Source organism: Eschrichtius robustus, chromosome 2 (genome assembly GCF_028021215.1).
Source record: "Eschrichtius robustus isolate mEscRob2 chromosome 2, mEscRob2.pri, whole genome shotgun sequence".
Classification (NCBI taxonomy): Eukaryota; Metazoa; Chordata; class Mammalia; order Artiodactyla; family Eschrichtiidae; genus Eschrichtius; species Eschrichtius robustus.
The window spans coordinates 114,575,653-114,600,751 of NC_090825.1; the positions used below are offsets into that span (position 1 = coordinate 114,575,653).

A 25,099-nucleotide genomic window follows, 5' to 3' on the forward strand; every position below is an offset into this window, starting at 1 on the left:
TCCAAGGAGAAACACACCAAGACACATATTAATCAAACTATCAAAAATTAAATACAAAGAAAAAATATTAAAAGCAGCAAGGGAAAAGCAACAAATAACATACAAGGGAATCCCCATAAGGTTAACAGCTGACCTTTCAGCAGAAACTCTGCAAGCCAGAAGGTAGTGGCAGGACATATTTAAAGTGATGAAAGGGAAAAACCTACAACCAAGATTATTCTACCCAGCAAGGATCTCATTCAGATTCGATGGAGAAGTGAAAACCTTTACGGACAAGCAAAAGCTAAGAGAATTCAGCATCACCAAACCAGCTTTACAACAAATGCTAAAGGAACTTCTCTAGGCAGGAAACACAAGAGAAGGAAAAGACCTACAATAACAAACCCAAAACAATTAAGAAAATGGTAATAGGAACATACATATCGATAATTACCTTAAATGTAAATGGATTAAATGCTCCAACCAAAATACACAGACTGGCTGAATGGATACAAAAACAAGACCCATATATATGCTGTCTACCAGAGACCCACTTCAGACCTAGGGACACATACAGACTGAAAGTGAGGGGATGGGAAAAGATATTCTATGCAAATGGAAATCAAAAGAAAGCTGGAGTAGCAATTCTCATATCAGACAAAACTGACTTTAAAATAAAGGCTATTACAGGAGACAAAGAAGGACAGTACATAATGATCAAGGGATCAATCCGTGAAGAACATATAACAATTGTAAATACTTATGCACCCAACATAGGAGCACCTCAATACATAAGGCAAATACTAACAGCCATAAAAGGGGAAATCGACAATAACACAATCATAGTAGGGGACTTTAACACCCCACTTCCACCAATGGACAGATTATCCAAAATGAAAATAAATAACGAAACACAAGCTTTAAATGATACATTAAAGAAGATGGACTTAATTGATATTTATAAGACATTCCATCCAAAAACAACAGAATACACTTTCTTCTCAAGTGCTCATGGAACATTCTCCAGGATAGATCATATCTTGGGTCACAAATCAAGCCTTGGCAAATTTAAGAAAACTGAAATCGTATCAAGTATCTTTTCCGACACCAACGCTGTGAGACTGGATATCAATTACAGGAAAAAAATCTGTGGAAAATACAAACACATGGAGGCTAAACCATACACTACTAAATAACCCAGGAGATCACTGAAGAAATCAAAGAGGAAATCAAAAAATACCTAGAAACAAATGACAATGAAAACGCGACAACCCAAAACCTATGGGATGCAGCAAAATCAGTTCTAAGAGGGAAGTTTATACCAATACAATCCTACCTCAAGAAACAAGAAACATCTCAAATAAACAACCTAACCTTACGCCTAAAGCAATTAGAGAAAGAAGAACCAAAAAACCCCAAAGTTACCAGAAGGAAAGAAATCATAAAGATCAGATCAGAAATAAATGAAAAAGAAATGAAGGGAACAACAGCAAAGATCAACAAAACTAAAAGCTGGTTCTTTGAGAAGATAAACAAAATTGATAAACCATTAGCCAGACTCATCTGGAAAAAAAGGGAGAAGACTCAAATCAACAGAATTAGAAATGAAAAAGGAGAAGTAACAACTGACACTGCAGAAATGCAAAGGATCATGAGAGACTGTTACAAGCAACTATCGGCCAATAAAATGGACAACCTGGAAGAAATGGACACATTCTTAGAAAAGCACAACCTTCTGAGACTGAACCAGGAAGAAATAGTAAATATAAACAGACCAATCACAAGCACTGAAATTGAAACTGTAATTTAAAATCTTCCAACACACAAAAGCCCAGGACCAGATGGCTTCACAGGTGAATTCTATCAAACATTTAGAGAAGAGCTAACACCTATCCTTCTCAAACTCTTCCAAAATATATCACAGGGAGGAACACTCCCAAATTCTTTCTACGAGGCCACCATCACCCTGATACCAAAACCAGAAAAAGATGTCACAAAGAAAGAAAACTACAGGCCAATATCACTGATGAACATAGATGCAAAAATCCTCAACAAAATACTAGCAAACAGAATCCAAAAGCACATTAAAAGGATCATACACCATGATCAAGTAGGGTTTAACCGAAGAATTCAAGGATTCTTCAATATACACACATCAATCAATGTGATAAACCATATTAACAAATTGAAGGATAAAAACCACATGATCATCTCAATAAATGCAGAAAAAGCTTTTGACAAAATTCAACACCCATTTATGATAAAACCCTCCAGAAAGCAGGCAGAGAGGGAACTTACCTCAGCATAATAAAGTCCATATATGACAAACCCACAGCCAACATCATTCTCAATGGTGAAAAACTGAAATCATTTCCACTAAGATCAGGAACAAGACAAGGTTGCCCACTCTCACCACTATTAGTCAACATAGTTTTGGAAGTGTTAGCCACAGCAATCAGAGAAGACAAAGAAATAAAAGGAATCCAAATCGGCAAAGAAGAAGTAAATCTGTCACTGTTTTGCAGATGACATGGTACTATCCATAGAGAATCCTAAAGATGCTACCAGAAAACTACTAGAGCTAATCAATGAATTTGGTAAGAGGCAGGATACAAAATTAGTGCACAGAACTCTCCTGCATTCCTATACACTAATGATGAAAAATCTGAAAGAGAAATTAAGGAAACACTCCCATTTACCACTGCAACAAAAAGAATAAAATACCTAGGAATAAACCTACCTAAGGAGGCAAAAGACCTGCATGCGGAAAACTATAAGACACTGATGAAAGAAATTAAAGATGATACAAACAGATGGAGAGATAGACCATGTTCTTGGACTGGAAGAATCAACATTGTGAAAAGGACTATACTACCCAAAGCAATCTACAGATTCAATGCAATCCCTATCAAACTACCAATGGCATTTTTCACAAAACTAGAACAAAAAATTTCACAATTTGTATGGGTACACAAAAGACCTCGAATAGGCAAAGCAATCTTGAGAACGAAAAACAGAGCTGGAGGAATCAGGCTCCCTTCAGACTTCAGACTATACCACAAAGCTACAGTAATCAAGACAGTATCGTACTGGCACAAAAACAGAAATATAGATCAATGGAACAGAATAGAAAGCCCAGTGATAAACCCATGCACATATGGTCACCTTATTTTTGATAAAGGAGGCAAGAATATATGATGAAGAAAAGCAGCCTCTTCAATAAGTGGTGCTGGGAAAACTGGACAGCTGCATGTAAAAGAATGAAATTAGAACACTCCCTAACACCATGCACAAAAATAAACTCAAAATGGACTAAAGACCTAAATGTAAGACCAGACACTATCAAACTCTTAGAGGAAAACATAGGCAGACATTGTATGACATATATCACAGCAAGATCCTTTTTGACCCACCTCTTCAGAGTAATGGAAATGAAAACAAAAATAAACAAATGGGACCTAATGAAATGTAAAAGCTTTCGTACAGCAAAGGAAACCATAAACAAGACGAAAAGACAACCCTCAGAATGGGAGAAAATATTCACAAACGAATCAATGGACAAAGGATTAATCACCAAACTGTACAAGCAGCTCATGCAGCTCAATATAAAAAAAAAAAACAACCCAATCCAAAAATGGGCAGAAGACTTAAGGAGACATTTCTCCAAAGAAGATATACAGATTGCCAACAAACACATGAAAGAATGCTCAACATCATTAATCATTAGAGAAATGCAAATCAAAACTACCATGAGGTATCACCTCACACCGGTCAGAATGGCCATCATCAAAATATCTACAAACAGTAAATGCTGGAGAGGGTGTGGAGAAAAGGGAACCCTCTTGCACTGTTGGTGGGAATGTAAATTGATACAGCCACTATGGAGAACAGTATGGAGGTTCCTTAAAAAACTAAAAGTAGAACTACCATATGACCCAGCAATCCCACTACTGGGCACCCTGAGAAAACCATAATTCAAAACGAGTCATGTACCACAATGTACATTGCAGTTCTATTTACAATAGCCAGGACATGGAGGCAACATAAGTGTCCATCGACAGATGAATGGATAAAGAAGATGTGGCACATATATACAATGGAATATTACTCAGCCATAAAAAGAAACGAAATCGAATTTTTGTTTTGAGGTGGATGGACCTAGAATCGGTCATACAGAGGGAAGTAAGTCAGAAAGAGAAAAACAAATACCATATGCTAACACATATATATGGAATCAAAAAAAAAAAAAAAAAGGTTCTGAAGAACCTAGCGGCAGGACAGGAATAAAGACACAGACGTGGAGAATGGACTTTAGGACACGGGGAGGGGGAAGGATAAGCTGGGACGAAGTGAGAGAGTGGCATGGACTTATATATACTACCAAATGTAAAATAGATAGCTAGTGGGAAGCAGCCGCATAGCACAAGGGAGATCAGCTCGGTGCTTCGTGACCACCTAGAGGGGTGGGATAGGGAGAGTGGGAGGGAGACACAAGAGGGAGGAGAAACGGGGATATACGTATATGTATAGCTGATTCACTTTGTTATGCAGCAGAAACTAACACACCATTGTAAAGCAATTATACTCCACTAAAGATGTTAAAAAAACAAAAAAAGAAAAAAGCAAGCCTATTGGGGGGGGTGTGTGTGTGTATGTGTCTGTGTGTATGTGTGTGTGTGTGTGTGTTCTTGCTTTAAGTATTTCTGCAGGACTGAAGGCAGATGTAGCCTGAATTCAAAGGCTCCTTCTGTCATCTGTAAAAACCTAAGCCCATTGAATGCTGGGAATGGGTGGGGGGTAAGGGACAAAGGCTTTAACAACCCTGAAGAGGAGGGGAGAGACTTCCCCTGGGCTGGAGAAATAGAAAGGCACACTCTCAGAAGGAATGGCGGACTAGCGGTCTTGAGGCAGCAGGACCCCACACCAGGACTCTCGGCCTGGCAAAGACCACGCCCCACGGAGCATGGAAGCAGACAACCCCCAGCCCCGCCAACCTCAAGGGACCTCCAAGGATTATCATAGGGAGGATGCCAGTGGCAACCAGAAGACTAAAGGTACAGCCCCTGTTTTCTTAGCTAGAAGCTTCCTGGATCCTGAGGTCACCCAGGAGGAAGAAGGGCCGCCATAATCACCAGGAAGGGACTTTCTGTTCATCTGCTCAGATGAGGGCTCAGAGTCAAATAAAGTTGATTCAAAGGAAATTAAGATATTAACTTTCTTTGCAAATATGCATGTGAGAACTGAGATTCGTACCACAGCAAGAGTTCTTACACCACGTACCATATGAGACACAGATCCATCACCTGCTCCCCCTCTCTCCCTTGTCCCCCAGTCAGAGGTCAGGTACCCCAGATCTGCTGGCTGGAGAGTACCTCACAGCCTGCGGCTTACCTGGGGAGCAGGTGCTTGCGGCTGACACACAGGGCAGTCTGGTAGTCCTGGGTCACACACACCTTGTGAGGGCTGCATTTCACCTTTAGGCAGGGGTCTTTGGATGGGTCCAGAGCTGAGGCAAAAAGAGCATGAAGAGAGGAGTTAGGACCTCCAGGGAAATTTAATTTCTATTTCTACTCAAATAAACAAGAGGGAAATAAACAGACCATGTGTTTGCACCCTGCACTGTTTACTTAGGCTGGCGGGGATTGGAATGAAAATCCACACCGGGGGGAATTCTGTGTCTATTCCACGTGGTTTTCTTCAACATCAGGAGAGTGATTCTTTTGTGCTTTGGGGAGTTTCAGTATCTTCATCTTGGCCAGGAATTACTTTTAAAAATCCTTTAGAATCTTGTGTGTTCAGAGGACCAAAAGCTACATTTCCCTCTTGGGTTATTTGTCTGCTATTGCTTTTTATGACTTTGTGCCCAATTTTACTTATTTCCTATAATAGAAAGTCCCAGAGGATGGAGTTTTTTGGCTTCAGTTCCATCAACACAGACTTTGAGCACAAAGAAGCCTATTTTAAGTTTTGTGAAGAACTTCAGGACAGTTTTGAGCCACACAAACTTATGATATAAACGGGTGGGGGGGGGGGGAGCTGACACATAAATATTTATTGTGCAAGGGAGAATTAGATAAGGGCCATGACAGGCATATAAAATGATAACGGAGGTTGAGAGAAGAAGAGAGATCAATTTCTGGGGCGAGAATTAATGAGGCATTAATATGTGAATTGGATCTTAAGGGATGGGCAGGAGTTTAGAAAGCAAAGCTAGAAAAGGCAATCTAGGCAGGGCGGCCAGCACACTCCAAGGTAGAGAGGCACAGCTGGGCAATCCTAAGATATTCAGTCTGACTAGAAAGTGGCCCTTGTGGGTGGGAATAATGAGGGCAGGGGTTGATTCGACCAAGTCACTGGAGAAGGGTCTCCAAAGCCAGCAGATCATACCCTGCAGCGTTTCCTAGAACAGGCAGGGCAGCGGGCCCCTGGCTAAGCAATGCTCCACAGGCTGAGGTGGTGTACACGCTCATTAGGGCAGACAAGAGGCCACAGGAAATCCTCCGCAAAACAAAAGCAACGGTGCCAGCTCCCAGCTCTGCGGCCTAAAGCCTATCAGGCGGTCAATCTGCCGTAACTGCCCTCCACAGCCAGGCGAGGTCATGTTCCCCACACAAACATTCAGTTAAACAAATCGGCGTCCCAAGCAGGGACAGCAAAACTGCTACAAGAAATGGGAGGACTCCCATCAAACCCTGGCCCCTCAGCGATCATGATTCCCCCTGCACTTAGAGGAAGTCAGGATTCCTGTCAAACCGCCCAGGCCCAGAATCGCAATGCCATTTTCTTCCCACGGCTGCTGGGAATTCCTCAAGGGACCTGAACACACTACACCCGAACGTATTTCTTTCCGGGGCTTGAACCGCTCAGGGCGGATCCCTCCACTGAAGCAGCTTCAGCCTCCGCAAACAGAAACCAGGGTGTATTTTCAGGCCGGTCAGGTGAGCAACGAGACCCAGGTCATGGTCCCAGGGGAGTCACCTGGCAGAGCCCACTCCCCAGCGGACGTGCCCGGCTGCCTGGTGCTTAGCAGCAGGAGACGGGCTGCAAGAGAGAGAGGCTAAAGCCCCAGGGAAAGGGCGCTCACTCCGAGCTCCTAAGCTAAGGGCTTCGCCTCTGGGAAGTGAGGGGCTGGGGGCCTGTGTCTGCCCTCAGAGCCCTCCGAGGCTGGGCCTTCCAGAAACTTGCAGCAGGGACTTCCTGGTCCCAGGTGGAGCTCTCTTGCTTCCTGAGACGTCCTCACGAGAAGCCAGGAGGCTGGTGCGTCTCAGGCCAGTGGCCTTCTCCTTGTGCTTTGCCCTCCACCTTCACCCCAGGGCAGCAGTCCAGCCAGCTGTGACTTGCCTTCCAGGACTCAAGCAGCACCGAGCTAACCATGAATGACAATCAGATGGCTGCTGACGATGACCATGCTGGCCCTTCACTGCCCCTTCTCACACTCCTGGCCACCACAGGATGAAGACAGACACTTAGGGATCTGAAGAAACTTGGGGACCAGGCCCCTGGCAGCCTGGGCCACAGGTACCAAGTGAGGCATTTCCTGACAGGTGTCAAGAGCTGTAGAACGCTTGGGATTTTCACTGGAGTGGATCTCAGAGATGGCAAACACCAGGCTTGCCTAGGGTCTCAAAACCTGCAGGACCGTAAGACAAGATTTATTGCCGAATTTGAGCTTCTTTTTGCTTTTGCAGCCAACTTCACAGACATGCAATGTCCACACTGGGATCCAGATGGCCTCAAGGGGCAGCGCAATCTCAAGGAGAGGAAGTCAGCTGAGCACAGCAGCAGGGAGGAGCACAGCCTCTAGGCCCAGTGATCAAGGTGAATGCTGCCCTCACTGCTTCCTGACCTTCCATACCTCAATTTTCTCTTCTGTGAAATGGGATAATAGCAGTCCCTCCTACCACTTTTGGTTATCATGAGGATGAAATGAATTCATCTTGGTAAGTGCTGAGAACAGACCTGAAACATGTGAAGCACCTCATAGGTGTTTGTTATTTGTTGTGTGTGTGGATTTTGTTCCCAGAGTGAATAGTAAGCCTCCAAAATAACCAGAACAATAGCTCACACGTATCCAGTGCTTTTGACATGCAGGCAGGGAACGAAGCCCTCTAACTGGATTACCGCACTTAATTCTCGAAAACACCCAAGGCGGCGGCTGCCGTTCCTGTGCCGGTGGTACAAAGAAGACGAGAGGGGCGGACGGTATGTGACACGTGGTCGGTTGACTCCAGAACCCAAACTCCTCACCACGATGCACCAGCGGCATGAAAATCACCTAGAGTCTCCTTTAAAAGGTGGATGTGGGGTCCCACCTTACACCAAGTATTGAGCCCAGATGTGCCATGTTCCTGAGAGGCCTTCAGGGCAGGCTGAGACTTAAGGAGTAAAAGTAGAGGGAAGCCAGGGGGTCTGGCTGGCTGGGCCATACAGGATGCCCCAATGCGCCATCCACGGCCCCAGTGCTCCCCAGAAGGTGGGGATGTCAACCCTGGGCAGTTGTGCCCTCTGCCCACCCCCTCTGAATGCAGCAACCCCCCAAAGGAGTCATCTGACCAGTGGTTGTCAATTTTTTTCCTGCAACCTTGCTACATCTGTCACCCTACCATTAGGCTAATGCTATAGATCACCCTCCTCCAATTCTTAAGGCTAACGTTTCTTAAAAAAAAAAAAACTCCAACCAGAAATACTAATAAATAAAAATCATCAGCTATTTAACTTCAAACACATACTTACTTAACAATTTGCATATAGAAATCAAGTCTGCTAAAAATTAATTACCAGGGTCTGAATACTTCAAACATGTATGGGAATTATTTAGAGTAAATGAACTTCACAGCACAACAAAACAGTAACAAATCAAGCCGTCAGCGTTTATTTAATCACCAGGACGCATCTTGTTTTTGAAAAACAGCAGTACTGGAATTGAAAGGGGATGAGGATGGTAAAGGAGCGTGCCACTTCCATGTAAATGCTGCCTCTCAAATACACTTCTCCCAGCAGCCCCGAGGCCCGCCGTGACTGAAAGGCACCCGCACCTGTACTGGGCAGGGCTGTGCCGCTCCACTTTCTAGAGGAAATGATAGGAGAGCAGAATAATAAGTGGCACTTGAGAGGCCCTTTAATAAGGTGCAGGGAAATTGTGCAGGTGAGGAGGTAGGGAGAGAGGGCTGAGAGTTCATGATAACCCTTACCAGGGGTAGAAGCTTCCTTGTCAAGGTGCTAATGATTTCTGGAAATTGCGCTCCAAGTTCCTCTCTTCCCCAGTGCATGCTTGATGATAGGACGCAGCACTCCCCACAAGACGCTGAAGCCCTGCGTCCCCTCTACCTCTTCTACCATAATACCTGCAGGACTCATGAGGACTCAAACAAGAGAGTATGCCTAACACAGAGCAGATACCCATGGGAGGTTAATTTCATCTTTCCTGCCCATATACAAAAACCAATCAAGTGTCAACTGGCATAGGATACATGTCCAATTAATTTTTTCAATAATTTTTACAAAAACTTTTTTCAAAGGGAAAAAAAAAAAAACAAGAATGAATTAATTTAAACAGAAATTTGTCAAGCTGAAAAACATCAAATTCAAAAGCCAGTTAATTACAGGCTTCATGTAAGCTTTTTTTGAAAGTAATTTTATTTTTTAAGCTCACTGCTTGGTCTCAATTAAGGTAGTGATATTTTAATTATTGTAATTGTTTCTGAACTTGTTTTTCAGTATGAGTTAATTTTTAATTAGCTACGTCGATTTTAAAATTCTGAATCAAGACTTTTTGCTGTCTTTGGGCACATCCTACAAGCTCACTGTCAAACAGTCATAATACCTGGAACAGGAGAGCAGGGTACCACCTCAGAGATGCTAAGATGAGAGAATGTTCCATTTTGAGGGCTGACCAAAGGGTCCCTGAGAGTCACCTGGGGGTGTGACATATGCTTGGGTTTATTCCATTAATATTTGCAGAGCATCAGTTCTGTGCAGGCCCATTTTTTCAGGCTGGAGGCTGGCACTTCTAGAGTGAACGAGATGTCATTCCTGCCCTCCAGAAGCTCACAGCTCAACAGAGGAGACACGCGATATGAGGGTAAGTTCTGTATGTTATGGGAGATGGGGGAGGTACCTCATCCAGCCTTTCAGTGGGTTAGGTGAGACTTCCTGGACAGACTGCTATCTATGGAAAAGTGGGTTTAACCCAGGTAATAGGATGAGGAAGAACATTCTAGGTAAAAAGAAGCTCCCATTCCAGATGTAAGAGAAATTGTGGCGAGTCTGGGGAAGGGCAATGTTTCGTCAGGCTGGCGGCAGGCTGGAGCAGGGGTGGCGTGAGACACGACTGCAGAGACTGGCAGCATCGTCATGGGGGGCCTTGAAACCACAATGAGGACTCGGGGGGGGGCGTGGCCACCAAGTTCCACAGTGATGACAGATATGGCACACCCTCCCATGCTGAAGTTGGTGGAGAGGGGGTAGGAAGGGAGAACCCTTTATACACATTTTACATGGAAACTGGTCCTTTGATAAGAACGGACAAACTCTACACCACTCGTACCCTCCAAATGAGAGGGGGTGTCGAGTGGAGGGCCCAGTGGTCAACTCTTAGTGCCCCCTTTCCTCCTCTGAGGAACCTCCGTGACCCCTTTCCCTGGGGACATTAAGCTACCTGGTGAGACCGAGAAGCTAAGATTTAATCCAAAAACACCATGTGAACTTGTGCTCCACTCCTGTGACCTGTGGAAACTTCCTCTGACAAAAGGGCACTCAATTTTCAAAGTGTTGACAAATTAATGACTGTTTGTTGTCTCCTTCTTCCTTTTAAGGTTGCTCTCTGCCCGAATCGTGCTCATGTGAGGTTCATCTGAAGAGCAAAGACGCTCCCAGTGATTCATTAGGAGTGACTTAATGGAAGATTGACAAAGAAATTACTCCAAACTGCTAAAACCTTGTCAAGCTAAGATCCCAAACATTTATTACAGCTTGTCTGTCCCCATGGTAACCCGTGCATGCATCTTGCTTCCCCCGACCCCCTCCAGAGGGGCTTGTTTACTAGCTGACGACAGAGCCTCACAGAATACAAAACAGAAGATTCCACCCATAGGATTTTGCTGGAACCATAGAAGAATGGCAGCTTGCAAAGCTTCCATCACTGATCTCAGCTTTCAAATCAAGGGGTTGGCCATGTTCTCTGAGGCCAAACAAAGGGGCCTATTGGCCATGCATCTAAATAGGACAGACAGGTGAGTGATGTAGAAGGCTGAATATGTGTGTCCAAGGACTGGGAGATGGGAGTGGGTGGGGACATAGGACAGACAAGGACAAAGGGAAGAGGATAAAAAGATGCATCTGACCAAAAATACCCTCCTGGGAAGAGACCTTTTCTTCCCCCTTCAAACCAAGGGTCTGAAGACACATTTCTTTCTGTCAACACTAAAAGCATCGTCTCTCTTATATTTGTGTGTGTGTGTGTGTGTGTGTGCGTGCGTGTGTGTGTGTGTGTGTGCGTGTGTGTGTGTTTGCAGGGGGTGGTATAAACTATGAAGAGCCCTTTTGGAGGGCAGTTTTTCAACCATGTCCTTAAATGATAATAACCATTAAACATAGGTAGATAGGTATTTATTATATCATTCCCTCAACTTTTTTATATATATGAAAATTTTAATAATAAATGGAAAGAATGGAAAAAAGAAACATCCTGCGACCTAGCAGGTGAATGTGTTAAGCAAAAACATGTATCTTAATGATCTACAATAAGGGGAAATTATAAACAACTTGAGGGTTCATCTATATCCGTCTGCTCAGACTGCCACAAAATACCAGAGATCGGGTAGCTTGAATAACAGAAACCTATCTTCTCACAGTTCTGGAGGCTGGAAGGCTGAGATCAGGGTGCCAATATGGTCAGTTTCTGGTGAGTGCTCTCTTCCTGGTTTGCAGACGACCACCTTCTGTGTCCTCACATGGGTTTCTCTAGGTGTACTCAGAGAGTCACTAAGCTCTCTGACGCCTCTTCTTATAATGATACCTATCCTATTGTATCAGGGTCCCACCCTTAAGACCTCACTGAACCTTAATTACTTTCTTAAAGGCTCCATCTCCAGAAGCAGCCATAGTGAGGATTATGGCTTTAACACAAGCATTCATTCCATCACACCATCTACAGGGAAATGGTTACCTTAATTATAAGACGTCCATTTATGAGATACTGTCCACCTACTATAAAGGAAGAAGTAGGTTTATATGTATTAACATAGGTAGATGTTTATGGTACATTAAGTGAAAAAGGAAGGTAAAGATGAGAAAATGGATTTGAAAAAGATAAGTAACTTTCTGACAATACACGGCTAATAAATGGCAAAGCCAGTACTCAAAACCAGGTCTGTCTACATCCAAAGGAGATGTCCTTTCCCTTTCCTATCGTGCTTCCCTTGAAAAGAAGCACCAGCCCCAACCTCCACCCATTCACACAAAGGACATCCTCCTGAATGTCCTCTATCTCCTGGGGCCATCTCTGCAACAGGCAGTGAATCAATTCAGATGCCCTACGGCTGCGGGCCACCACCACTGCAGCCCGTCACTGAGTAGGCTAGAAACATTACCCACAAAAGGCAGAGTCTCCTGCTTCCTGGAGAATCTCTACAGCAGGGAGACAATGACAAGTCATGACCATCGCTGGAGGCAAGAGCAAGTGTCCAGCCTTGTGAGAGTATGGCACTTCTGCCTCTGAGACGTAAGAGTTAAGGATGCCCTATGCTGGGCTAGAAGTAATAGCAGTGGCAGGGAAGAGCTCTAACCCCCTGCTCATGTGCAAAACAAGACATTATGAGCAACCACCGATAAGTCCAACATGGCTAATTTACACATTCTGATCATTAGAAACGAACGTGTTCAGAGGGGTCTACTAGGGCAGCTGTGAAAATAGGTGCCATAATATCACAGGCCACAGGCCAAAATGTTATTAGCCTGGCCAGTCAATGCTCTTTCTCAAAGCTCTCATCCCACACCTTCTCCCGTCCCCCAGCTGCTCTGGGATGGTGAAAGCAAGGACGCTCACTCTGCGTTTTCACCAAGAAACTGACTTCCCTTCAAAAGTGGGATGGAGGAGAGGAAGAAAAAGGAGAGGAGAGGAGAAGAATTAAGTGGAAAAAAGGGAAGAAAAGAGCATTTTATCACATAAAGCATCACCTCGTCAGGGGGCTGACAGAGACAGTGACATCCACCGACCTGTAGAATAATGTACTATTATTCTAATTCACCACTGAGGTAACTGATATACAGATCAGTTTAATATGAATTTACTAATAAGGAAATTGGCACGGCGATGTTAAGTAACTTGTCTGTGGTCACACAGTTGCTAAGTCTGGATTTCAATCTAGGTGAGTCTCACACCAGAGATGATACTTGGAGCCACTACACCTCTCACAAAAACAGCTTATGATGGGGGTAAAAGTCATGACTACAGTGCCAAGCAGCAGCATACGGAACCCCTCTGTCCACCTCCCCCAAGAATCATGTCACCCATAGGATCCCTAAGAGAACTTCTCACTGTGAAGAAAACATTGTACCAACTGAAGTCAAAGCCAACTGCTTGGATGTGTGGATAAACTTATATGATTTTTATAATGAATACAAAAGTCAAAGTTTCTTTCCAAGGCAATGTCGATGCCCAGTGAACTTAACACTCTCTCTCTCTCTGACATAAGAAACAACACGGAACGAGTGAACCTCGTCGTTCCTTCTGGGAGTGGGTTTTGTGAAGCATCTATATGGTCCATGTCACTGGGGAAACGCAGGATGGCTGGCGGTGACACGGGACAGGCAGCATGATCAATGGGACCTGGGAATAGTCACAACTCTCAGCAGAGGGACAAGACACCATGCACAGAGAAGTCTTAACCTTCTCATCCATCAAAATGGCCCGAATTTATTAAAATGTTGTAATAGTTGAAGCACTTGGGTTCTATTTCATTGTAATTGACAGAAATTATTCATCAGACATTTATGAACAAAGGGGACAGAATTACTTAAGACCAGCTCCATAACCTAGGAAAATAAGAGGATACAAAAAGCACAACAAAAATCAAATATTTCCAGGAAAAAGGCATACTTAAAAGAATGCTATAGCTCATAAAGTCTATCTTTTGTACCTGCGCTTCACTTCACTGCCATTAAAATTCCTATAAAGCACATAGCTTTCCTCAGAGCACTAACTCCTTTGGTGCTAATGAGCATGATTCTGCCATTATTCTGCAGCTGTAGTAGTTGACCATGTAAGAATGTGGAAATTCAGAAACTCCACTAATTTCCAAAAGAATAAAAATTAGTGCACCTAGAAGATTGCCCAAGGGTTTGGATCAGAGAGGTGTGGGTTTGAGAGGAGAGGCACAGCTGGCTACTTCCTGCTGATGTGCTCTTGACGGGTCACTCACTTCCTTAGGATTCAGTTGCAGACCAACAAATGTACCTCACTGGGGTGTCATGAGGATCTGACAGGATAACGCAGAAAGCTGCTGAGCACAGGGCCTGGAATATGGGGCAAATTCTCATCCTCACCACTCTTACCAGCTCTTCAGATAAAGAAAGGGGATGTATACCAAGGGCAAGTGACCCCAGGTATTTCAGAGACTCAAGATCCTGGAGCTATGATACTGTTCAGCCTTTCCAATCCCAAATATTAGACTCATCTCCACAGGAAGAAACATTAAAATTTCTTTTTGAACATCAAGCTCAGGGCCCAGTTTACCCAGAACACTTCTGCTGACTAACCAGATCTTTACCACTGCTGAAGCCAGCGTATGACAACTAAGGCATTCGTATATCTCTAATAGGGCTGTGCTCTGCCTTTTCTCATCTCAGAGACTGTAAGGTCTACAAATGAAGAATAATAACCTTTCCTTCCCCTAAATTATGTTCACCAAGAGCACAACCTACATGGTCATACTCTTTTTTTTTCTCTTTTTCAAGAGAAGGTCTTTGGGCTTTGAAAAGTCTCTACCGGAGAGTCAAGGAGTTTGAGTGTTAAGGTATCCTAAGGGCCTACATTCAAGCGTCACTGGCAAAAGGCTAGAAAAAGAGGGAATAATTAAGGGGAGAGAATCTGGCAGACACCGTTGATCCCAGCAGCCAAGGGCTTGAGCCCAGGAAGGTTGGTAACATGTGGTATGCTGGGGATAAATGGGCAGCAAGGTTCATCCAGGCAGGTTTGGTGGACAAAGTTGGTGCTTTCCGATCCTCAGCCAGAGGATGTCCATCTGGCCTCTTTCTGCCTTGCCCTAGAGAGGCTGGCAGGAACAGCTGTTAACTGAAACCAGAACAGTAAAGTCTGCGGGGAAAGCCTGCCCCAGCTTGGAGATCAAGATGCTCAAGTGACCTCTCAGAGCCTTGCGTAGTGTGGCATCATTCTGAGGGGCAGAACCTCGGTGCAGAGCTCTAGTTAAGTAACATGGTGTTCATTCACTGGACACCCCCGACAAGTCTAACAATCAGTGGAAGGTGGGGAAACGGGCGGTCACACACCATATGTGTCTATCACAGCCTGGTCTCCTTTCCCTGTTTTCCACAATCTAATCTAGTCCTTGCTTCTCAGACTGTGGTGGGCCCAGGAGGCTGCACATTCACAGTGACTCTGCCTGCAACATCTATGTTACCAGATGGTAGGTAATTTTAAACTTTTTTATTATTAAGTCAGTCACTGGTCTACTATGGAATACGATGCAAAATTCTCATAAACTTGGATCAAAGAGGCTTCAAAAATGTATGGGCTCACAGTGGATTCTGCCCCCTAAACCTCAGAGTAGGTATTTGCTCTCACTTGCCCTTAGGGGTGTTTTAGTAGAAAAGTTTGAGAAGTGTTTAAAGGGTTTACCGAGTTTAAAGGGTCCTAGAATGAAGCAGAGAGCCCTCCAGGGTAGTGACATCTAAGATGAAAAATCTATAGCAGTATAAGTACATACAAAGAACCTTCATAAGCAAATTGTTCATTCTTGCAAAGACCAGAAAGCAGCTCCAGTTAAAGCTGGTCAATCGAAAACATATCCCATGCCCCCTAGAACAGACCCCCTCCCCGCCCAATGCCATCTGTCCCAGGGCTCTATCACAGTCCCACTGGTGAAAGGCCCCAGGGTTTTTTAGAGAACTAAACCTGCAAAATCCAAAGCTTTCTTGAGAGCTTTCAAGAGTGCCAAGCATCGGGTGAGGTTTATAAATGAGCTACAAAGCATTTGTGGCTCTCCAGGTATAACTATCAAAATTAAAGCTGTTATTACTTTCATCCCTCCCACTGTTTTCAGAAACTCTTAGCTCCGGATTTAAAAATGGGTAATCGGAGACTATTCATTTCCAAGTCCTTTCTTTCTCCAATTAGGGCAGATTCATTTCTGCTTTCTCGGGATGGTTCCCAAGGTTATTAAATTCCATTCCTTAACTGTTAACATTGAAGCAGTCATGACAAAGTTAGTGCTGATTGGAGCTGAGGTTTCTTGGAGCACCTTCTAAGCTATTAGAAACCAACTCAAGCTGAGAAAAGAATGCTTGCATCTCCCACTGTAGGTTTTAGAGAGTGCCGTATCATTTAAATCTTGTGTATTCTTGTTCCTCTGGTTTTTGTGTCCCACACTGTTCAATCATTTCGAAATATAATTTTCCACATGCATCCAAATAAGTTGAGCAATTCACAGTTCCAACCTTGCTCACAACTATCTCTCTTTCCTGCCTGTCTCTTCACCAATGTGCCACTCAAGGGCCAATTCCCCCCCCCCCCCCCACCCCTTGCACTACTCTAAGCTAAGGCTGGTAGTGCTAATATAAAATATAAATCAGGTCTAAACTGCACATGGAAGACAGATGCAATAATAAATTATGGGCAAGTACCTATGAGGTTTCCCTAAGACAAATGTGGAATAAACACAAGGAGTAAAATCTTTCATTTTCATTCTTTACCAATAAATACTGGGTACCCAGCAGGTAAGACAGAGTGGGGAGACAATCATCTTTAGATACTATAATGGCTGCAAAGTTTTGGGGTTTTTTTTCCCCCCACTAAAGGAGGGGAATTGATGTTCTTGTTTTTGTTAAAGTTATGGATTCTAAATTTTAAAAACAATTTTTTTAAGAAAGAGCTTCATGACTCTCTCTTCCACAGTCTGGCCTCAAACTTCCTTTCCAAAATTTAGTTCCCATTCCCTGCCCATTCTCTCCTCTTCCTCCAAGATTTACCCTGCCCTCAGTTACAGCAGACAACTCATAAGCCCTCAAACACCTGGTATTCCTTCATGCCTCTGGAGCCTAGACTGCAACATCCGATACAAAGAACCATTCCATTCTTAAAATTACCTTATAAGGCCAGTATTTTCTCCACCTGAGAGATGAGAAAAAAATATCAGAACTTGCCTAAGGTCATGCAACTAGTAAGTGGCAAAGCTGGGATGTGACTCTTAAGTCTGTCAAAAATCTAGTAGAAGCCTCAGGAGACCACAGACAGTATCTTTCTTCCTCACACCTGCTTGCCCCTCGCCTCCACACAGTCTGGAATATCATGGGGATGCTAACGGTTGTTGAATGAGTGCGTGAATGGCCCCCAGCCCATGGGCTTAATCACTCCTTTGTCTTACTCTGTGAGGCCAGGGACAAGTCTGGCTCATCATTTCTGAACCCCAAGTCCCCTGACATTATGTCTGCTCCAAGGGATATATTCAGTTAAGGCTGAATAAACTGTCTGTGCCAGGAGTATCTTTCGATAAATCTTTTATTTCTAGGTCACAAAGATTTAGAGCTAGAGGTGTCCCTGAAGCGTCTGCCTCTAGACAAACATGTTTGTATTTAGCATAGGAAAGACTTTAGCCCATCAATTCTGCAAACATTTATGAAACTCATTTTACATGCCAAGTACTGTCATAAGCACTGGGCATTTGGAGATGGGCAAGAGAAAAGAAGCCCTTGCTCTTAAGGAACTGACATTCTCAAAGAGGAATAACAAGAAAGAGAAGGAAGGAAGGCAAGAAGGGAAAAAGGAAGGGAGGGAGGGAGGGAGGGGACGTTAGACATTAGTGAAAGCTAAGCAGCTCATTTTAAAAGAGTGAGGCAAAAGAGAGCTCCTGAGTAGCCCCGATGGATTAAGTAGTCAGGGAACTTGGATCCATCTTCATGACCACCAAGACATGGCAGGCCAGGGACTGTGCTTCAATGCAGGGCTCTTGACTGGCTGTTGCTCATGTTGTTCAAGCTAAAGGTGAACAGACTGCAGAGAACCCAAATCTCAGGCTTCCTGGACACGTCTTTGCTCATACAAGCAAATCACCAATACATGTGATATGGATGATACGGTAAGGTCAAAGGAGCATGAACTATGGGCTCCAGAGAGATCCCATTTCACATATGAGTTCAGCTCCTTTGGGTGCTGTGTGACCCTGGGCAAGTTATGCAGCCTCTCTGAGCTGTAAAGGGGAGGGGTAACATCTCCCTCACATGGTGCTTAGGAGGGCTGCAGGAGACAACATATCAAAAGCTTAACATTACTCTCAGCAAGTAATCAACACATGTTAGTTTCAACTCTTTCCCATAGGATTCCTCTTAAACATTCCTTACAGTGGCACCAGCCCAAAATGGACCCATTTTCTTCTCTAGATTTCTCTACTAGGTCATCTTTAAGCCAAGTGCAGCCTTGAAGTCATCTTGCCTCTATTCTCTACTTCCCAGGGGGACCTCCGGAGAGCCACCTCCACTGCCAGCCTGGTCTTGCTCTCTGCAGCCGTTCCCGCCTGTGACTGTCTCCCCAGCCCACCCTCCTCATCCCCCCCCCCCGCCACCCCCTGCATCAGAAACCTGCTCGCCCCACTCAGCACCCATCACCAAGCAGGCAGCCAACGTGGCGAAGGTGACTGGAAGGTTTCCCCCCTCCTCTCAGTGAGGTCACGCTGGAAACGCATACCTGGCACTCCGTAAATACACGGAACAGAGTGAAACGAGAAGACCAATGATGACATGAAAGAGATTCCCTTTGTCCTGAACACTGCTTCCCTAAGCAAATGGGTAACAGAGATTTTCTGGCGCCAGATCCCACTGGCTGGGGCTAAATCAGCCATCAGGCCCTTTGTGATCCTGAAAAAGCTAATGAGAAGATGTGTTTCTCTGTAATCCAAACAGTATCCATTTCATGCCCAACTGTTTTTGAAAACGGGCAACAAATCTCCCTGGTGTGTTCCTTCCTCTGACAAACAAAAACTCTGTCTGCTCTCTTTGTGGGTCCTGTCCAATCAAAGGGCCACGGGCCCTGATGCCAATTCAAAGTCACTGTCACAAAGGCAGCCCCACTGGGCCATCTCACTCCCTCCTAATAAGTTACCCTCATTGGAAGCCAAGCCCAAATCCCAGATTTTGAACTCAGACTGATGAAGCAGCCCAGTGATTTTTAACTCATTTCAAAATTGCAAGCTGACAACATTTCAGACTGAATTCCCTACTGTGTCAGGCAATGGTATTAACAAGATGGGAGTATGACAAAGCTTCAACAGATACGGGAGAAATTCCCAGAACCACAGAATAAGGGACCTCAGGAGTACCTTCACGGGGAAACAGAAGTGCCTTTGCATCCTGAGATGTGGGGAGGGGCGGTGGCAGGATGACCATCAAGTCTTGCTGCAGAAATGAAGCGACATGTCAGACATGGTCTGATGTGCCCCACTGGCATCTGCTACTATACGTTTCCCAGGTCAGAAGTACCGTCTCAACCCATCCCTCCCCCCACCAAGAGCTTCCATATTCATCTCTTAGCGGATAATTCCTTATGGGAACACCTCTCCTTAGCAACCCCTTCCCTATGAGTTCAAGAAGAAATCGAGAGGAGAACACAGTTTACTCTAAAGGAGTTTGATATCTAATAATTCATCTACTGATTAAGCACAGACCCTCACTGAGTCCTACTATGTGCCAGCCATCATTCCGGGTGCTGAACAAGAGACAGCCTCTCCCCATGCTTGTGGCACTGCCAGGCCCCTGAGTGATGCCAGGTACCTGCCACATCTGATCTCACAGAATCCCCACAGCAACCCCATGAGACAGGTGGTACCATCATGCTAGTTTTACAGCTAAGGTAACAGAGGACCTTGTAAAGAAAGGACGCAGAACTTGCTCAGGCATCTAGGGCCAGAAGAGACAGAGCAAGAAATCAGACAGAAGTGGATCCAGAGCCACCCGGCTCCAGAGGCTCCAGAGGGCAGGTCCACATCCCACTGGCGTGCTTTGACCAGCCGAGACAGGGCTTTGAAAGTCTGAATACGTTGTTAGCAGTAACGAATTAGAGAATAACGTATAGCACTCCAGCACACACTTCTGCGTTACTTTTTAGTGGAAGAGCTGGCCACTCCGGCTTGCATTCCCACGTGGCTGCCTTCTCCACCGTATCTTCTGTGCCCCCTTTACGCTCGCTTTCACCTCGGTCCCTTCCTTTCCCCTTCTCTCCTACAGGACTCGCCTGCCTGGTCCTGAAGGCACTAGTGTTTGTATCACCCACGGCTTCATAAGAACATGCCTTTTCTTTACAAAATGAACAACGGCACGATGCAAATTCTATACTTCCCTCTCTTAGCAAAGATTCCCAAGACAATCAGGATGAAGTGTTCCTGAAGGGTTAGTCTTCTTTAGTTGGAAAGCACTTCAGCATTTGGCAAAACAACATACTTTTTTTTTTTTTTTTTTTTTTTAGCTTTAACAAACTAATTTTTCTTCCTTTGAATTTTCGCATCTGTGTAACTAATTTAGCAATCCTGTGCCCTGCAGACTTCTTCCCTCCTAACAGGCTTTACCCTGCTTTTTCTTCTTAGAGTCTTGACTGTGCTGAACATCAGTCTTAGTGCTGTCAGATCCCAGAGGTGACTCTCTGGCAGGGGAGCAACCAAGGGGCCTCATCCCCCCGATATTTTCCTTGAGGTGGGGCATTCACCATCAATGTATCCCCAAGTGGCAGATAAGGACATCTTCTACGTGGCCTCCCTCCCTGTATAGGTTTCTGCTATTCGCATGGCCTGCAATTTATATCCTCTCCACATCACAACCCACAGAAATCCCATTCCCTGGGCACTAATGTCTGGAATGATATGACCAAACAGAAATTCCTTTGGACGAAAGGTTATTAACCAGGGGTCTGTGGACAGGCTTCAGGGGGCCTAAAACCTGCACCCCAAATTTTATGGACATTTTTGTGATGCAAGGCACCCCGCGTGGATGTTTACCTTGAGTCCTTCAATCCCCCCTTCCAAGCAGCATCCTGTTTTCCTTTCCGCAGAATCACCTCTCCCCATTGAGCACGGGCTAGGTGGGACAGTCGTTCAAATTGCCTCCTTCCCACTAAAAAGACAGGAGTGACGGGTGCCATCTGATCCTTCCTCCCCGTGCCCTGCTTCATTCAATCCCAGTGACTCGGCAAGGTGAAGGGGGGCCCCAGGGCAGAGGGGACATTGGGGATCATTAGTCTGTGGCTCCCACTGCCCGACCCTCTGGCGCTGCCTTAGTCCTCTCCCATTTCTAAGCCAGGGTTTTCCCACCCGGCCTCTCGCAGCCTCTGTGAGTCTTGGATATTCTTCCCGAGATACCTGAGCCAGGCTGTGTTGCTACCATCCAGAGAACCCTTAAGCAATACAGATTCATGGTCTGTAGAGACCATCACAGGCTCTGTGGTTAGAAACCACAGTTTCAGGGTGTTGAGCAGTCCTTGTTAGTAGAAATGCAGCCATATCTGGAAAGTTAATGCACTGAACCATCACTGCTGTGAAGGCGCAGAGTAACTGGGGTGGGCAGACCCTTCTCAACATTACAGCTCTCAGAGGCTGCTCCCTGGAGATGAAAAATACTGTGCGTATCATGGCAATGTGGGTCGTGAGATTTCCGCAGAACACTCCCACGAAGGTCAGCAGGGGAGGGGTTGCCGGCTGTGCCTTAGAAGGGCAGGAGTCCTTGGGGGCACTGTGACGAGGGAGGGTCCTTTAAGAGAGAACAGGCTGGGCTGTGAGAAGACCCCTAGGCAAACCCCATTCTCCACAGGGTGGCCCTGTGATGACCGGGTCAGGGTACCGGTGACCCGTATACCCAGGATCTCGTTCAGAGAAGGCAAACCACCAACTTCTCAGGTGGTTTTTCAGGCTTCACAGGGCAGAGGTGGCTGCAGCGACTCCCAGATTCACAGGCACAGTTCCAGTCGTGAGCCTCTTAGTCCTAAGTCGAAAGTCTCAGGCCAGAATCAGGTCCAGCTGAAATAAGGTGTCCACCTTGACCCAGTCACCTACAGCCTGGGATGAGGGGGTCTGCTATCAGAAAGCAAGCATGGCGACCAGAAGCCCACCCATGGGAATTTCTCTTCTTCTTTTTTGATGGAGACACAATATTCCTAGAGAATGGGTCATTTTGAGTTGGGAAGATACCTCAAAGGATATCAGCCTCAGGAAGCACATGAGGCAAGAAAAGACGTGCCTTTTAAAATGGGCTCACCTCTGTTTTGAATAGTCTAAGCCACTGTAACACACTAGAGTTGACACTTGATGTCAAGGGTATGTTGTCTCACCAGTCACCAAATAGAGCTAATTAGGATCATAATCAACCCCCCGATGCTCGAGACAGAGTCCTTCAGGGTATCCCGTGTTCGTCGGGAACCTCTAAACTCTCTCCCCAAGTAAGGCTCGCCTCTGTTCCTGTCAATCTGAGCTCACATTTGTATCTCTTTGGGCTCCAGTGGCAATTACTGCTTATGCTGTAAAACCATTACTGCTTTCACCTACACATTTAGCTATGGTTTAAATTTCCACCAACTTTTATCTTGTGTCACCTACTGAATTATGAGCTCCTGTCTTATAAACAGCTTTGACTTGCCTCAGAGCAGCCAATATCATACTTCCATTGACAAAATGTTACCATCCAGTTTACAATAAACACATAACACATTGTTTATAATATCCTGGCACCACTGAAAATGTTTTGTCCAAATTGCTCCTGTATTCAAAAATCTCTAGGATGTTCCTACATCTAAGATGTGAGCAAGATGGAAGATTTTAAAAACCTATCTTTTTCATCAAGTATTCAGTGCCACCACTATCCAATTTCCATGATGTAAGAATAAGATGCAATAGCTGTCAAAGTCTGGGTAAGATCTAAGACTTGTCATTCTCTAATCTCGTCTTTGGTGATGTATTATACATAGAATTATCTTGGTGTGAATCCAGAGCCCCAGCACAATATTTGGGCTAGCTTTATATTTCTACTTTTAAGCGGGTAAGAAAGTTGTTTTCTTCTTCTTTTCTTTTCCTCTATCCCTCAGGGGAAAAGAAGCCTCTGATCAATACACTCTGCCTATTTGCTCTAGTCTCCTGAGAAAATCGTCTGTCTTCTTACAACACCATCTGAAATAAGACTAGGGAAGAATTTGTGCTTCCATCAGGGATTATTTACAGACGACCCCAGCGCCACCCTTACCCCCCGCAAGAGACATTTGACAATGTCTGGAGACATTGCACTTGTCACAGCTGGCGTTGGGGGTGGGGGGGAGCTGGGGAGGATGTTACTGGCATTTAGTGGGTACAGGTCAGGGATGGTGCTACACATTCTACAATCTATAGGGCAGCCCCTCACAACAAAGAATTATCTGGCCCCAAACGTCCATAGCTCTGAGACTGATACAGCCTAGCTTAGACAGGCAAGGTGTGTTGGTAGGAGCTATTGTTGAAAACATCCTTTGGGTCTGGATTCACGTCTATGTGGAGGATGAGAAGTAAGTGAGCCTGGCAGGAAAGGGAGGCATGAAAAAGAGGGAGCAGGAAAGTGGGGTTTGTCCTTAAGAAGAACCTTCAGAGAACATCTCTGCCCAACATCAGCACTGGAAGGTCATTCATAAATTAATAAACCAAATTCCAGATGACACTGTTGAGGAAGTGATGTCCAGAGAGGGGAGGCTAACTTGTCCAAGGTTCCGAAGCCAGCTGCCTGCAGAGCTGAAACCAGAACCTGGTCTCGTACACCCAGCCCACTGCTCCATCTACTCTGTCACGCTGATCTCCAGAAAAAGAGAAAAGGAAATACAGCTCCAAAACTACCACTGGCCTTTAAATTCATTAGGAGAGATGGGAAGTAAGAAGAGACCTTTCTGACCCAGGAAGGAACCAGACATACAATATGAAGATTGAAAGGCAATGGATTTATTCAACACAAAATATGTAGAGCACCTACTATATGCCAGGCTCTGGTTTAGGTGCTGGAAGCACACCAGTGAATGGAGAGACAAAGTGCCTGCTGTCACGTGACAGACTTCCTGGTGATAGGTGCAACAGTGGCAGGCGTGGCCACCAGGGAAAGGCAGGAAAGCTAAGGCCAAAGGTAAACAGAAGTTTAAGGTAAGTCCGGTACTCTAATATCCCCTCCAGGGCTCAGAGACCTATCAAAAGGCAAACTCCCTAAGTACCTTTAAAAAGGATGTTACAGGCTGATGCAACATTTTGCTTCAAGCTCTAAAGCTTTCACAGGTCACTAACTATTCCATTACTTAGTAATTACCTAGCAACGCACTACTAGGTAATGCAATAGTAGTAGTAGTAGTAATAATGGCCAACATTTCCCGGATACGGATGTACGTGCAGAGTACTGTGCTCTGCACTTTACATACACCATCCATCTCATTAAATCCTCCTAACAACCCTGCGATGGAGGTATCAGTACCCTAACTGCTAGATGCAGAAAGTGGGGTCAGGGATGTCAAATAACTAGTCCAAGGTCACATAGCAAGAGGAACTCACACCCTGGTCTGTCTGCCTCCCAGACTTAATGATGAGGCTGGATGACATCATGACTTTCTAAGCTTTCAGCCTAAGACCTACAGTCAGCATGGCGGCCACTCTGCGCCAGTGTGGGACTCTCAATTTTCCTGTCCCTCCTACATGGGCCAAACGGCATACCTGCAGTTTACCCATAAGGTCTTATACCAAACAAACAACCATCTTCGTTAATATACATTGTATTTCTGTCTGTTCAATGTGGCTTCTCAGAAAATTTAAGTTGTCAGCAGACCATCTATGTCAAAGCCATGTATTTCATACAGACCATAAAAAGACACATCAGCATAAGGACCACCTTGTATGAAATGTAAATGTTCGCACGC

The 25,099-nt window shown here is 44.9% G+C and overlaps 1 protein-coding gene across 1 annotated transcript in view; it reads right to left on the reverse strand.

Moving 5' to 3' along the window:
• Positions 1-25,099, reverse strand: part of SPOCK1 (SPARC (osteonectin), cwcv and kazal like domains proteoglycan 1) — a 544,877-nt gene that overhangs the window by 156,061 nt on the left and 363,717 nt on the right. Inside the window, exon 4 of the mRNA XM_068534468.1 lies at positions 5,371-5,485. Within this exon, the coding sequence (XP_068390569.1) occupies positions 5,371-5,485 (115 nt within the window). The remainder of the gene's footprint in view (positions 1-5,370; positions 5,486-25,099) is intronic.